The sequence below is a fragment of the Oryza sativa genome, chromosome 1, assembly GCF_034140825.1.
Source record: "Oryza sativa Japonica Group chromosome 1, ASM3414082v1".
Lineage (NCBI taxonomy): Eukaryota > Viridiplantae > Streptophyta > Magnoliopsida > Poales > Poaceae > Oryza > Oryza sativa.
Window position 1 is genome coordinate 36526877 of NC_089035.1, and position 15339 is coordinate 36542215.

At 41.3% G+C, this 15339-nt stretch overlaps 2 protein-coding genes across 3 annotated transcripts; both read left to right on the plus strand.

Moving 5' to 3' along the window:
• Positions 1–1103: 1103 nt before the first annotated feature.
• On the plus strand, positions 1104–6458 carry LOC4327368 (ruvB-like protein 1). Its single transcript, XM_015784968.3, has 12 exons — positions 1104–1273; positions 1421–1609; positions 2690–2821; positions 2966–3115; positions 3437–3592; positions 4335–4469; positions 4579–4644; positions 4889–4995; positions 5131–5230; positions 5309–5400; positions 5899–5968; positions 6102–6458. The coding sequence occupies exons 1-12, from the start codon at positions 1193–1195 to the stop codon at positions 6189–6191; spliced, it is 1368 nt and encodes a 455-aa protein (XP_015640454.1). The 5' UTR covers positions 1104–1192; the 3' UTR covers positions 6192–6458.
• Positions 6459–10061: 3603 nt separating this feature from the next.
• Positions 10062–11374, plus strand: LOC4327369 (uncharacterized). 2 transcript variants are annotated; one of them, XM_015773637.3, is made up of 3 exons: positions 10062–10470; positions 10604–10709; positions 11055–11374. In XM_015773637.3, exons 1-3 carry the CDS (start codon positions 10411–10413, stop codon positions 11195–11197), a joined length of 309 nt encoding a protein of 102 aa, XP_015629123.1. In that variant the 5' UTR covers positions 10062–10410; the 3' UTR covers positions 11198–11374. The 2 variants fall into 2 exon arrangements, with proteins under 2 accessions (XP_015629123.1, XP_015629128.1); XM_015773642.3 differs by having other exon boundaries at positions 10165–10470; positions 10610–10709.
• Positions 11375–15339: the final 3965 nt, after the last annotated feature.

The window sequence follows — 15339 nt, forward strand, 5'->3', positions numbered from 1 at the left end:
TGGACGCGGTTCCCTATAGCGTCTAGACTTGGACACACTTTCGAAGAGCGTCCAAAGGTGGACGCTGTTCTGGGCGGCGTCCAACCTGGTGCACCTCATCCTGCTCGGTTCGGATGCTCTTCGGTGCTCTCCACAACCATTTGCCACGGCACGCGAAGAAACGCCATCACCGGCTTCCCTCTCCTCGGGCCCAATGTTTGGATTGGTGATCGATCTTGATAAATTTGTTTGCAGGTTGGAAAAACCGGCCGCTAATGATGTGTTATGGATGCCTTGGTCATTCAATATATCAAAACTATCCGAAAACTAGACATTGCTATTTATTTTGTAAAATTATTTGTGTGCTCAAGGTCTGTACTTACAGTGCTCTACTTTCAAATATTAGTGAATTCCATTCATACCACTATCTAGTTAATTGTCACAATCTGCTAAAAAATACTGCTGTAACATTTGATTGGATTGAAAGGATATCGCTTCATTTTTTATGTGGTCAGAACTTATTGTATTCTGATATGTGGTGATATCATTTGAATATTTTTTTGAATCGTCTGAGCCAACACAATTGCTGAACCCGTAGCATATATGTATTCTTCTGTGCAGCCTTCTAGACGCTAATAGGAGTAACAAGCTAGAGCAAATGATTGCATCACATTGACAAAATTGATAACGTATACAGTCTGTTAGAGAAAGGGATGAAGGCAAAGCTATTTGCACTTCAATAGCTAAATACAGGGGCGCAGAAAATAATTAAGGACACAAAACGTCAATCGCCGATCTTTTTTTCAGTGATAGGTGAATGGAGAGGAAACTCACTGACTTCTAGTAGCCAACAGCGTAGACTTCGGCACCCAGAGACCCCAAATACGCGATCCATTTTGGCTGGACACATGACGCATGCGAACCAGGTTATGGACGTTTTTACAAGCAACATCCCGACCTGGACGCACATAGCTACAGCGTCCAATCCTGGACGCTAGAGTCAAGAGCGTCCTTCCTATATAGTAAATCCCATCCCATAATTACTAAATATTTAATTTAGGCATAACTAATTATCACAAATAAAAAAATCGGGATAAAACCTCTTCAGCTGCGCTCTGCCCCGCAGCGCTCCCCGCCGTTCCCAAATTTGTTGCGGCGGGAGAGGGTCGGAGAGACAAGCAGCGGCGGCGGCGGCGCGTGCTCGGCGGCGGCGATGAGGATCGAGGAGGTGCAGTCGGCGGCGAAGAAGCAGCGCATCGCCACCCACACCCACATCAAGGGCCTCGGCCTCGACGTGCGTGCTCATCTTCCGCGCTTCTCCGTGCAACGCGGGGGGGTTTTCTCCTAGGGTTTTAGCCTCGGGGTGATTCGCGTAGATCTCCGTGTTTTTTTTGTTCTTTTTTCTGACGGTTTGGCTTGTTGGTTTGGTTTCATCGAGCAGGCCAATGGGGCGGCGATAGGGCTGGCTTCGGGGTTCGTGGGGCAGGCGGCGGCGCGGGAGGCGGCCGGCCTGGTGGTCGACATGATCCGCCAGAAGAAGATGGCCGGCCGCGCGCTGCTCCTCGCCGGCCCGCCCGCCACCGGCAAGACGGCCCTCGCTCTCGGCATCTCTCAGGAGCTAGGTAGTAAGGTTGGTGCTTCAACTTATTCTCCTCGGACAAACTGTATTATTGTTGGGGTATTTGGATTGATGGAGATAAATGTTTGCTTCTGAAATGCACAATGCTACACTTTCTCCGCTGTATTTCGTACCGTTGAGGACTGCGCTAGATTTGTACTCGACGCTACAAACTAGGATGTTAGATTTAGGCTCCATAGTGAACACACACTGTTATTTACAACGGATGCTTACTGCAAGCTTATTCCAAGGCAGAAGTTTGCAATTTCGCTTGTCTGCTAGTGAAGAGATTGAGGATCCTCCTGGGGTAAAATGGTAGGTTCGAAAGGTTGCAAACCAACCAAACTGGGTCCGAATTTCACTTACAATTATGATGTGTGACGGGGGATAAATTTCCTACCTCTGATACGACATGCTTAGTTTAAGAGGTCTTATTCAGTTTCCTAGTTCTCTTCACTGAAGAATGAGTTAAATCATCTAGCTGCTCAGATGAATCCCATTTATCAAGTTCAATGAGGATTACTGGTGGACACTTGATAATAAGCCTTCTTGAAATGTTTGATTTTTTTCATTCTTCAATTAGCTAGTGTAAATAAGTAATTCTGCATTCACAAGGGCTCATCTAGCTCCACAAAGGTGTTTATATTGAGCTTCAGGTATTTGAGATCCATGCCTTGTCATTTTCTAAATTGAACTTTGATAGGATGATTCAATTAGATTTTAGATTCACCTAATTAAACTTGTGTTATGGTCTATGTTTTTGCCTTTCAGCATTTTTTGAGATTTGGATGTTTGTTGCTAGCTGGTTCAATATGTTATAGTGCCTTTTCGCCTGTTGGTGAAAAGTTCCTTATTCCTTGAAAATATTTGTGCTAAGATTTCTGAGGCTAAATTATTGTGGATCACTGGCATAAGATGTCAACTTATTGGATACCTGTACATTTTGTTTGTTTTATTCCTAAGAACTATATGATAAATTTTGTCTGTAATAGTTATGAGTTTTTTGTTTGATGCCCTACATCTACTTCAGTTTTGGTAAAAGTTCCAATGTATCTAATGGTTGATATGTTGTCTTGTTATTTCATAACACAGGTCCCCTTCTGTCCTATGGTGGGATCAGAAGTGTATTCCTCAGAGGTCAAGAAAACTGAGGTGCTGATGGAAAATTTCCGTCGAGCTATAGGCTTGCGTATAAAAGAAAATAAAGAGGTTTATGAAGGAGAGGTAAGCACATAGTTTTAGCTAGTTTTTTAAGTTTGTGCAAGGATAGTGTTCTTGAATTACGTTTTCACACTCATTCATAACTGATACGGTATTCCCATTGTCTGTTTCTAAAATAATATAAAACTGTGCTTCATTGCCTTTTAGGTTACTGAACTTTCGCCAGAAGAAGCTGAGAGTACAACAAGTGGATATGGAAAAAGCATTAGCCATGTAATCATAGGTCTGAAGACTGTAAAAGGGACTAAGCAGCTGAAGTTAGATCCTACAATTTACGATGCTTTAATAAAGGAAAAGGTTTACTTCCTGATCCTCATCCTTATGTCGTGTGCTAGACTTTAAAAATACATTTCTTTCATGTTTTGAAATTTGAGTTTGTTTGTTTCTTATTCAAAAGAATGCCTTCTGTTGAATATTTAATATATCGTACAAACTTTGGAGAATGTTACTTGTAGAAATTTGCATGATTGACTTCAGATACTCTACTGTGTAAGAACTCATAACTTATCACTTTGGACTGGAGCTGATTAGATCCCTCGGTACTGAGATTCATTTCTGTTACTTCCATTTTCTGCACAAGATGTTTCATATTTATCATCAGCTATCTGTGGGATGCAGGTGGCAGTGGGTGATGTTATATACATTGAAGCTAATAGTGGTGCAGTGAAAAGAGTTGGTAGATGTGATTCTTTTGCTACAGAATACGATCTTGAAGCTGAGGAGTATGTTCCGATTCCCAAAGGAGAGGTCCATAAGAAAAAGGAAATAGTGCAGGTAATTTGATGAATCTTTGTCTTAAGGATTTTTGCCCATACATTTTGCACAGTCAACTCTTCTTTGCATTGTGCTATCCATTAATTAATGTTGTTGATAATCGAAGAAATAAATGTATCGTGTATTCGTGTTTAATAAATTTGAAGTACAGTGTCAAATGTCGACGTTTAGAAGATTGAAAGTAGAGCTATGGTGCATTTTGTGGCCATCACACCTTGTCTGAATAGAGGGGATTACGACCAAGTCTGACACCTTTATGGAGAATTGAACTTACATCCCTGCTAAACAAAAATAAATAAGATTTTGTCTTATTCACCTAACTGTCTACATTTGTAATTGTACCTCCATTGGTAAATAATTTCATAAGGTTAACAAACAAACACTAAGATTTTATCAAATCCATGACTTGATGTCTTACTAAGACGTATTATAATCCTTGGAGTCATTAGGTTAACAAACAAACACTAAGATTTTATCAAATCCATGACTTGATGTCTTACTAAGACGTATTATAATCCTTGGAGTCATTAGGTTTGATTAATTATTGTTACATCTGACAAAGGTCAAGCTGTATGATTTGCCTTTTTATCTATTATCTCTCAAACATTATATTCTTTTACTGCTGTATAAGAAAATTTGTTCTCATATGCAGTGTTAGTGCATTCAATCTTTCTGCTTATGGCTCTTAAGTTATATGGAAGTTAATGAATATAGGAAAACTTCTCCTGTCATTTATGTACAGGATGTTACACTTCATGACCTTGACGCTGCAAATGCTCAACCACAAGGAGGCCAAGATATTTTGTCCCTTATGGGGCAAATGATGAAGCCACGAAAGACTGAAATCACTGACAAGCTTCGGCAAGAAATCAATAAGGTTTTTCAGTTTCTGATTGAGCGGCACCCATTCTTTGAAACTGGATTAAATTTAATGAACATTCCAGGATCGATGTATGATCTTTAATCTTTATATTGCATTTTAGTAGGTGGTCAACAGATATATTGATGAAGGAATTGCAGAGCTTGTACCTGGTGTTCTGTTCATTGATGAGGTATCTTCTTATTTTATCCGTATGATTGAAAGTTTACTGCTCTCAGTGGGCTAATTTTGGAGTCAGAAAGTACAAATATGAATGATGGTGTGTTTATATGTTGTGAAGCATACAGTGTCTTGTCCTTGTGAAGCAGTGCCATGCTGTATAACTTATTTATTACTATTGTTCTACTATATGGTAGAAATATGTCTTAATGTTGTTTGATTTAATTACTTATTATTGTTAGGAACTTTAATTGCAGGTCCACATGCTAGATATTGAATGCTTCTCTTATCTTAATCGTGCTCTGGAGAGCCCATTATCACCAATTGTGATACTTGCGACAAATAGAGGAATATGTAATGTAAGGTAAACGGTTTGATTTACCGCTCGAAGCACTCTGTCACATTGCAGTACCAGAGTAATACTGCGTCTATCAGTTTGTCTATTACTATGCTCCTTAAAGTTAACAAGTCTTTTATATACTTGTGTGAATGTGTCCAGAGGAACTGATATGACAAGTCCGCATGGTATACCAGTTGATCTTCTAGATCGATTGGTGATTATTCGAACAGAAACATACGGTCCCACTGAGATGATCCAGGTTTGATTTTGGGTCTTATATCAGTTAGGCTTTTTCTGTCTAGAAATGTGTGTGATTCTTGCTCATCGCCGTTTGCAGATTCTTGCTATTAGAGCACAGGTAGAAGAGATTGAGATCGATGAAGAAAGTCTTGCATTTTTAGGAGAGATCGGACAACAGACATCTTTGAGGTATGATTCTTAGGCTGAGTTATTATCTCCACTTTCCCAACTCACTTCCCTCGTTTTCCACGCGCACGCTTTTCAAACTGCTAAACGGTATGTCTTTTGCAAAAATTTTCTATGTGAAAGTTACTTTAAAAAAATCATGTTAATCCATTTTTCAAATTTATTTTAGCTAAAACTTAATTGATCATGCACCAAACGCTGCTTCGTTTTGGGTGCTAGGGGGTGAGGGTTCCCACCCCTCACTCCCGAACACACCCTTAGTTGTTATTGTAAAAGGTAAAAGAATAGGTCGCTTTGTGCTCACCACACTGCTGCTTTTTGGTTGTTATTGTTCCTCCTGGCTATGCCCACAAATTTGCAAAAGATAGTTAAGCTGAAACGTTGAGTAAAGGGAATATGTTGAGTGGACCGGTCTTACCTTCCAGTTTCAGTGTTCTACTATAAGCATTTTTAATTGAGATTGCTACTGATGAACGACTGTATATCTTGAATCTCTTGCAGGCATGCTATTCAGCTGCTATCACCTGCCAGCGTAGTTGCAAAGGCTAATGGGAGAGAAAAGATCAGCAAGGTATGTATTGACATTTCATCAGGATATATTGTAACATCCTCTTCGCCTCTTCGCTCCTAGAGCTGCTACCTGCACTTATATTGTGATATTATTCTTACTATCTTACACACGGTGAACTCATGACCTTTACCAGGCCGATCTTGAGGAAGTCAGTGGTCTGTACTTGGATGCTAAATCGTCGGCGCGTCTCCTTCAGGAGCAGCAGGAAAGATACATCACCTAAGATCTCTTGCTGTACGACGATGTATTTGTCCTTAGTCATTCCGCTGGATCTCTGATAACTTGGTACTAAAGTGCGAAGACTTCTTTAGGGCACTGGATTGATTTATGCGGAAATGTAGAATCCGAACTCTGTACTCCCGCCAACCTCTAGAGGAAAACTTGATTTCGGCATATTGCTTGTTCACATTACTCCTTGCTGAGTAGATTGCATATGAATTATCGTGTATTTTGGTTTCCCATGCTAATTAGTTCCAGATTCCGTTTGTCATCTGTCGATTTTTTTCATTAACCAGCTGCTTATCATCTTATTCTTTGAAATGTGGTTGGTATTATACTCCCTATTTGATTGGGTTTATCCAAAATTTTTCCGCGGCGATGCGAAGGCATCTTTGCGCCTCATCTGCGTTGAGGTTTTGAGGACGTGTTTTATGCAGAGGGGCACATCGGTGCGTCCGTTCCAGCGTCGCTGTTTGCTGGCCCCTGCTTTTTCTTCCGTATAATAATGACATTTCCATGTCGATTCTTGATCATTCCTACATTCATTGAATCGTAGAGCGAAATGCCCTGAAATTTGTCAATAGACGATATAGATATATTTTGCTAATTTCTGACCATCACTATACCGCTAGAGATTACTAGGCAGCACTCGGCTACTGGAGGCTTAGCCTCACGTATTGCCGTGGTTCAGTCAGATCACGGCGAAAACAACGTCGTCGAAGCCCCAAGAGGGAAATGACGCACGCCATGACACCAATTCACCCTGCAACGCGACACCCTGCCCGATCGGCATCACACAGGCTGCACACGTACGCCTTGTTGCTCGCGCACGGCCCTGCCAAAATTAACTTTTGTGGTCATCAGGTCAAGTGGTTGCTCATCAACGCCAAAATTCCGGCAGAAACGTACCTGCGACGTTCCAGGTGCACTGCACCTCGCTGGCAGTCGCAGCATTGCACTCGAGACCGCGAGGCGCGCGTCTTAGCTGGTGAATCCATCGAGAACCTGTGATCCACATTTGATCGGTTTTTGCGAGCTGTGATGCTCGCCATCTTCCGTTGTGGATAGGGGGAGCTCGAAATATCTCACACAGTAGGTGACAAGTCCTCTTTGCTCTTTAGTCGCCGTCGATATATATTTTTCTCGCCGCGGCGACACATTTTATGTGGCGTTCCGTCGAGCATAGTAGATGGGCCATGCTTTGCATGATTTGGCCATTTGTAGCTTTTCGTGTCACGGATTCGATGATTATTGCATCTGCGCCCGGTGATCGAGGAAGCTAGGGAGGTTGGTCTCTTTTGTCTTTAGTTTTTCTGATCGATGGGGAATCGAAGAGAGAGGTACTATCCAAATTCATTTTTTACCTGTTTCATATAACCAATATAAAACCAAAATATTACAATACCTCTACTTTATCAAATCTCAATACAATTATTCTTCACTTTATTTATTCACAATACAATTATTTTCTACTTTCACAAACTCCGATGCAATGATTACTTTAAAAATAAATTTATTTTGAAATAAACGAAAGGAGTTAATTTTACTATGGAACAGAGGAAATATTTCGCTATTGGTCCGTTTGATACTCCCTCCGTCTCATTTTAAGTGCAACCATCAGTTTTTGCACCCAACTTTTATTGTTCATTTTGTTTAATTTTTTATAATTAATATTTTTATTATTATGAGATGATAAAACATAAATAGTACTTTTCTCGTGACTTATATTTTTAATTTTTTAAAAAAAGTTTCGAATAAGACGGACGATCAAAATTGGGCTCGGAAAATTATGGCTGAATCAAGACAGACAAAACGGGTACCAATTTGATCGCACCGTGCCGGTACACTGTATCGGTATGGGCGTGGGCCGCCGGATGGCCGGCCGATCAATTCGTACTACGATGCAATTTGGGCAGCCAATGGATGGAGGACACGTGGCTCACGATCTCACTGACAAGCTAGATGAAGACTAGCACGCACGGCTGACCTGGCGCACTCCCATATTCCGGGAGCAGCTTAACCTTAAATCTCGGCCACATTTGGCCCAAATTTTCCGGAGAGTTGTATAATCAAATCGTGGACAATTAATTATCAACAGTGCGTGCTACAGTGTTTATATGTGTGTGCTCGATTTGCACCTCATATATACTACATATTACTATTATAGATATCGATGCATAGTGGCATACGCTACAGTAGTACAGTGTATGATGTGATGAGTATTTGTGATTTTTATATAGATTTACTGAATGTTACGGTATTGCCATCTTCGACAGGTGAATGATTGCAATACTTACCGTAATTCCGGTTTTGTTAGGAAATTCAGCGAAGCGCAACCAAATTGTGCTTATTCTATTCCTCTTTAGTGGGTAAACGATGAAGAATTTTAGTACGTAGACAGTATACTCCTACCTGTAAGTTGGTACGACATAGCTGTCCCCAAAGCTGTTCATCTACGTTTTCTCTCTTGAAATGGAGACTATCAGCAGGAGTTGTACCGGGCTTGGTCACGTACGGATTAGTAGCAATGAAGAAGCTATATGTTTCCTCAATTTTTTAATACATGATGTCGTTAACTTTTTAAGATACGTTTGACCATTTATTTTATTAAAAAATATAAAATTATCATTTATTTTTTATGATTTGATTTATCGTTAAATATTCTAAAGCCTAACTTAAATTATTTTATATTTGCACAAAAAAGTTTGAATAAGACAAATGGTCAAACGTTTGTCAAAAAAGTCACGGTGTCATATATTAAAAACAAAGATATTATATGGTTATTGCGTAAATGCTCAACGCCGGGCGACCGGCGCGGGGGGAGCCGGATCGGGCGCTTCCCCCTCCTCACGCGCAATGTCTCCTCCTGGCCCCACCATGTATCTCCACCATATATTCCATTGCAACAAATCATCCACATATTTTGGAAACCCTCTATTAAGGGAATTTGGTTTATTTTTTGTTCCACCAAAAATGTTTCATATAGTGCACTCACAATGTTTCACTATGTATAGATCTAATGTTGCAGTGAACTAAAATACTCCATTGCAACAAATCACCCACATATTTTGGGAACCCTCTATTAAGAGAATTTGTTTTATAATTTGTTCCACAAAAAATGTTTTACCTAGTGCACTCATAATGTTTCACTATGTATAGATCTAATGTTGCAGTGAACTGAAACATACTTTTACTATTTGCTGAAATATTGTTTTTATATAAGGTGAAACAACATCCGATTTAAACAAGTGAAATATTTTCGATCTACTTAGTGAAACAATTCCGATATACCTGGTGGAACATCGTGCAACATTTAAAAATAATTCAATAATAAGCTAAATTTTTTTCATCAGAATACACATGGTCTTGTTTTGAAGATTTAATTGCAACAAATTTAATGGTGCAATCGGGTCATGATTTGGATAAATAATTTAAGAGAAAAATAAATTTAAAATAGTTTTGTACGCATGCGTGACGCTGACGTCATGGCCCAATTTTAACCCCCTCCCAGTCCCATCGGGCGTCCGAACCGGAGTCGCTTCTTGATTATTAGTATATGCAGCTTGTTAATTTGATGCTACTAGGTCACTACTATTTTGGTACTATCTCATCCTGCAGTGTACACGTTAGCTACATCCACTGTTTGAACCGGAAGATACATCGGTGATAGTCATGCATGTCTATGTACGTATGCCTATTGATCACGGTGAATTCCAATTCCAATGTACTTCTGGCTAGCAAGTCACCATCCACATGCATCGGACGGCCTGAAATTAACGAGCGTGCATAATTAATTACCTCGCGAACTGACCGTCAGGGAGCGAGATCAAAATCAGGCCACATAGAAAAGCAGGGGACTGGGTAAGGTGAGTGCGGCGGGTGGGCCCGGCAAAATCCCCCGCCACCGCCTCTCCGCGAATGGGGAGGCGGCACCCACGTGAGCAAGCCCCACATGCTGACATGTCCCCACTCGATCGTCGATCCCCCCCTATTTCTACCTCCTCCACCCCGCTGCTTGTCACGCTCTCGTTGGTCGATCACTCCATCGATCCATCGATCGATCGCTAGCTACTCGCCGTCGTCGACCGGTCGATCCGCCATTAGCGAGCTGCAAGGCTCTCTCGCTTATAAATCTTCCGAGTAGGCAAGCCTCAATCGATCCGAGAGTTTGGTCGTTGATCGAGCTGATCGATCGACCGGTGAGTGGTGCGTGGTGTGCGGCCATGGACGACGGCGGCGGCGGCGGCGGCGGCGACTCGTCGCCGGCTTCGTACATCAGATTGGTACGTCTATTGTGGCGTCTCTATTAGTACGGCGTACGTGGTCTGCTAGCTTGATCTGGATTGTGGCCTGCGAGATGCATGTATGCCTCATTCTGATGAATGTATAGATGTATGCTGATTAATTTGCACGCAGGTGCAGCATCTGATCGAGAAGTGCATCTGCTACAACATGAACAAGGAGGAATGCATGGAGACGCTGGAGAAGCACGCCAACATCAAGCCCGTCATCACCTCCACCGGTAATTCGCTATTTATAGCTTCACGCCACATTTGCATAAATGGCTAAACATGTTTAGTACCTTTCTTTTTAAGTACTATTTACCTAGGAGTTTATTACTTGCATTGCAACTGTGCGGTGCATATGCACATGCAGAAGCTGTGGCTTTCATCAATTAATGCATTACATTGTGCACGCTGCATGCGTTTAGTTAATTTGTTTGGCCATCGGAGAAAAACTCCCATGTCTCTTTTTTTCCCCTTGAAATACGAATATAAGATGAATACTCCGTATTCTATATGACGATATCTGCTCATTCGTCGAGAATTTTTCAATATTTTTTCTTGATTATGCTGTCTGTGAGCAGTGTGGAAGGAGCTTGAGAAGGAGAACAGCGAGTTCTTCGCCACGTACAAGAAGGGCCAAGGAGAGGAACCAGCGGAGAGCAAGAGCAGTAGTTCTTCACAGGAAGCTGCTGGTTCCAAGAGATCAGGCGGAGACGACGACTAGGTGCATGCATGGCACCCACGAGAGAGGGGGCTACTTGTACAGTAGGATATCCATCAAGTCGTAGTACCTCGTACTGTCTTACATCTAGCTGTTCATAGTACATAGCGTATAGTAGTAATGTAGCCGTTATTATGTACGTTTTGCCCCGAAAATAATTAAGATTCGGATTCGCAGCTAGCCATCGTCTAGTTCAGCCGGTGGTGTTGCATGCATCCGGAAGATGACGTACGTGTGTACACATATATTCACATTCGAGTGCCTAGCTACCTTGTTGCTGTCAGTAAAAAGATCGATGGATCTCTCTCGGTCGATTTTTTAAGTAAATGACGCCGTTATTTATTTCACATTCATCTTATTCAAAATATTTATACATATACGTAGGATATATCATGCTTAAGTATTTTTAAATGATAAAATAAATTACAATAAAGTAAGTAATAATTATCAAAATTTTCTAAATAAAAGAAATAGTTAAACGTGTGTTCAAAAATTAAGGGAGTTATCAAGGTACACAAAGATCAATTTGGTACTACTCCCTCCGTTTCAGGTTATAATATGTTTTTGATTTTGGTTAAAGTTAAACTGCTTCAAGTTTGACTAAGTTTATAGACAAATATAATACCAAATTAGTTTTATTAAATTAATAATTAAATATATTTTTATAATAAATTTTGGCATGGTTTATATATATTGTAGGTAAAAGATGCAGTCCATGTATGTATAATTTCCTGGACGAGGAGTTGTGCTTCTCCCAAAGGCCTTGATGCAAACGTAAGGTGAAATTGTGCGCGTCGTCAGAGTACAGGCGATCTGGCTGGGTTTTTTTTCTCTCCTCCGGATCGTACACACCGCGCGCATTATTATTGGCGTACGTACTCGATCGACCGCGAGCGCGACACGCACGGGCGAGCGATCGTCGTCAGCCACTTGGGAGTTGTACCGAGGGGGAGCGAGAGCGAGAGCGAGACGCGTGCCGCGTTGGCCACACAACACAGGTATACGCAGGTACATTAGTAGCAGACTATAAAACAACTATAAACATATTTCGACAAAGATAAAATAGTATAGAGAAAAACAGCGGGCTACAGAATTACTATAGTACGGACTTCAAAATATATGTGTGTATGACAGGTAGGATCATGTATTAATTATGTAGCATATTTTTATAAGTAACTATTGTATGAATTGACTATAGATGATTTAAAGTCAGTAGATGGGTATACTATTAAATTTGCTCTTAATACTACTCCCTCCGTCTCATAATATAAGAGATTTTGTCATTTTGCTAGCACTGTTTGATTACTCGTCTTAAAGTACTTTGGATAATAAAGTAAGTCACAAATAAAATAAATAATAATTCTAAAAATTTTAAAATAAAATGAATGATAAAACAGTACAAGTAAAATATTAAAATTCTTTATTTTAGGAGATAGAAGGAGTAGCTAGTAGTACTACTATAGCTACTGGACCGCGCGTGGAGTCGCCATGGGGTCGAGGACACACGTGCGTCGAGAGAGTGGCGAAGCAGCGCAAGCTAGCAGTAGCTAGGTCGTGTATAGCGCGCGTGTGTGGACGTACGTGCGCGCGCGCGGTGATCGATTGGTGGCCGCCGGTTTGGTGTAGACGTGCAAGTCTACGTACGTACTGTTGCGTGCTAGTGCCGTCGGCTGCGGTGCACCACACGTACGCGTATGCGTACGTACGCGCTGTGGTGTTTGTTTTGTCAGGCCCTACCGCGTATCGGTAGGAAGGTAGGTCGATTGGTCGATCTGTCGGCCGCGCGCGACGTTTTGACGTGCGTGCTTCACATGCTTATACGTATTTCCTCTGTTTTAAAATGTACTCCCTCTGTCCCATAATATAAGAGATTTTGATATTTTGTTTGTACTATTTGACCACTCGTTTTATTAAAAAAATTGTATAAATATAGAAAACGAAAAGTTATGCTCTACAAATATAGAAAACGAAAAGTTATGCTTAAAATACATTGGATAATAAAGTAAGCCAAAAAAATAATAATTCCAAAAATTTTTAAATAAGACGAATGGTCAAACAGTGCAAGCAAAATATCAAAATCCCTTATATTAGGGGACGAAGGGAGTAAGTATTTTTTAGGTTGACACGAGTATAAAGAAAGTGGATGGGTATGGTTGGAGAAATAAAGTAAATGAAAGATAATGATTGTGATTGGTTGAGAGGAGGAGGTAGACGAAAAAATAGCTTTATTTTGGGACAAGATATTGTGCTAGAAATAGCTATATTTTGAGATGGATCGATGTAGTACTAAAAAGGACCTAAGGTAGGAGTACTCCGTACATTTGCAACATTTTCTGCTTGATTAAGACCCTGTTTGGGAGCTTAGCAGGCTTCTCCTAAAATCTACAGCTCTCCAAGAAAAAATATCCAGATTTTAATCTAGATTCTAAAAATTTGTAGTTGTAGAATCATGAAAGTGAACCCAAATACAAATCGGAAATCATAGTTTTTCAAAATTCTCATCAGCTGCTTCCTGTCATAATGTTAGGCTTCCAAATAGACCTTATTTCCACTAGGACTGATCTATCAGCCCATCAGCGTACGGACTAATGATGTGAGTGTTTTAACCTGGTTGTTAGGATTCCAATCCATATCATAGTTTACAAGTGGTCAAGTGCTTGTGCAAATAAGTCTGGAGCTACTTAAGCTTCTATGTGTTCTTGTGTATAGCAATCGTGATCAACCTTTTGCCCAGTGTGCCCTAGGCAACTTATATACCGCCCAAGCATAATTAACCGTGTCCTAAAAAAAAGCATAATTAATCGTTTTGGGGCTAGACATGCATCATCGTATGCTCTGTAGCTATTGTCATGCACTCATGCCATTTATCACACCGTTATTATTTCTTACCACACTGTATTATCTCAGGTTTAACTATGCCTCCCCTCGACATAATGCGTCAGTTGAAGGGAGGTGTAACTGCAATGTAATTATATGTAACTCGTTATGAAACAAACATGAAAAGGTAGGTGACTAGTAGGCTTCCATCTCCATGAGATCCCTAGGTCTATTCCCACTTCACGCATGTGGTGTGAAATTCTTTTATCCATGCCCTAGCACAAATCTTAACACTCATCTGATGACCCACCCCGAAAGTTTCTGTAAAAAAAATTCTGGCGATAGTTTTATAACAAATCCGTTTATCTTTACGGCGCTCTTCAACCATGCACGGTTTAAAGATCTGTGGCGGAACCATGCACAGATGCATTCGACCCTGAAAGTGAACAATCCGATTAATGATAGATTGCCCCCCCCCCCCCCCCCCCCTCTTTTCAATTAAAAAAAGTAGTAGGACTATACAGGCTTTTTAATGCAACACTTAGGTAGGAGTACTGGGCTAAGGGCCTAAGGCCAGGCCATCTGATGTAAGAAACTGGCCATCTATTCATTCCGGCCCAGCGTACGTGCTTACGTTTTTCCTACTGTTCTTGCGGAAATGCGTGTCTTCAACGATATTTGCTGCAAGATAAGTGCGTTAATGATCAAGAATAAGTCCACTACGGATTAGAGAGATTTATTACAGTAAACGCGATATTATTGATTTATTGGTACAAGGAGAAAGAGACAATCGATGATATATATGAACATATATAAGGGCGATATCGGAGTAGATCAAGGAGTAGATGTCAAGGCGGCGGCTGCTGCTGCTGCCTCCCTGTTCGCCGACTTGGGCTTAGGCGGCGGCACAACCGGGAGGCGGTGGCCGTGAGGCGGCGAAGGTGGGAATGGTTCCGTCGGGACGGGCATGAACGGCAGCTTACTCTTGTCCGTCGCCGTGGCCGTGGCCGTCGTTGCCGGAGCAGCAGAAGACGAAGCTACGGCCTGCAGCTGCAGGGAGGAGATGCTTGGCAGCGGCAGCAGCAGCAGCACTGTTGCCGCCACGGCCACTGCAAGGCCTCGTCCGAATCCGTGGCCACGGCACCCTGCCATCTCGATCGAATCCAACAAAATCAACAATATGAGATCAAGTAATTCCCCTCTCGTTCCATTTATAAGCAGAACAGAGTAGCATCATTAATGCTGGTGTTATGATCTGCTTGCATAGTTCGGGAGTGGAGTAATGAACTGCTCATTCTTCTAGAGTACTAGCAAGTATGATACGTGTG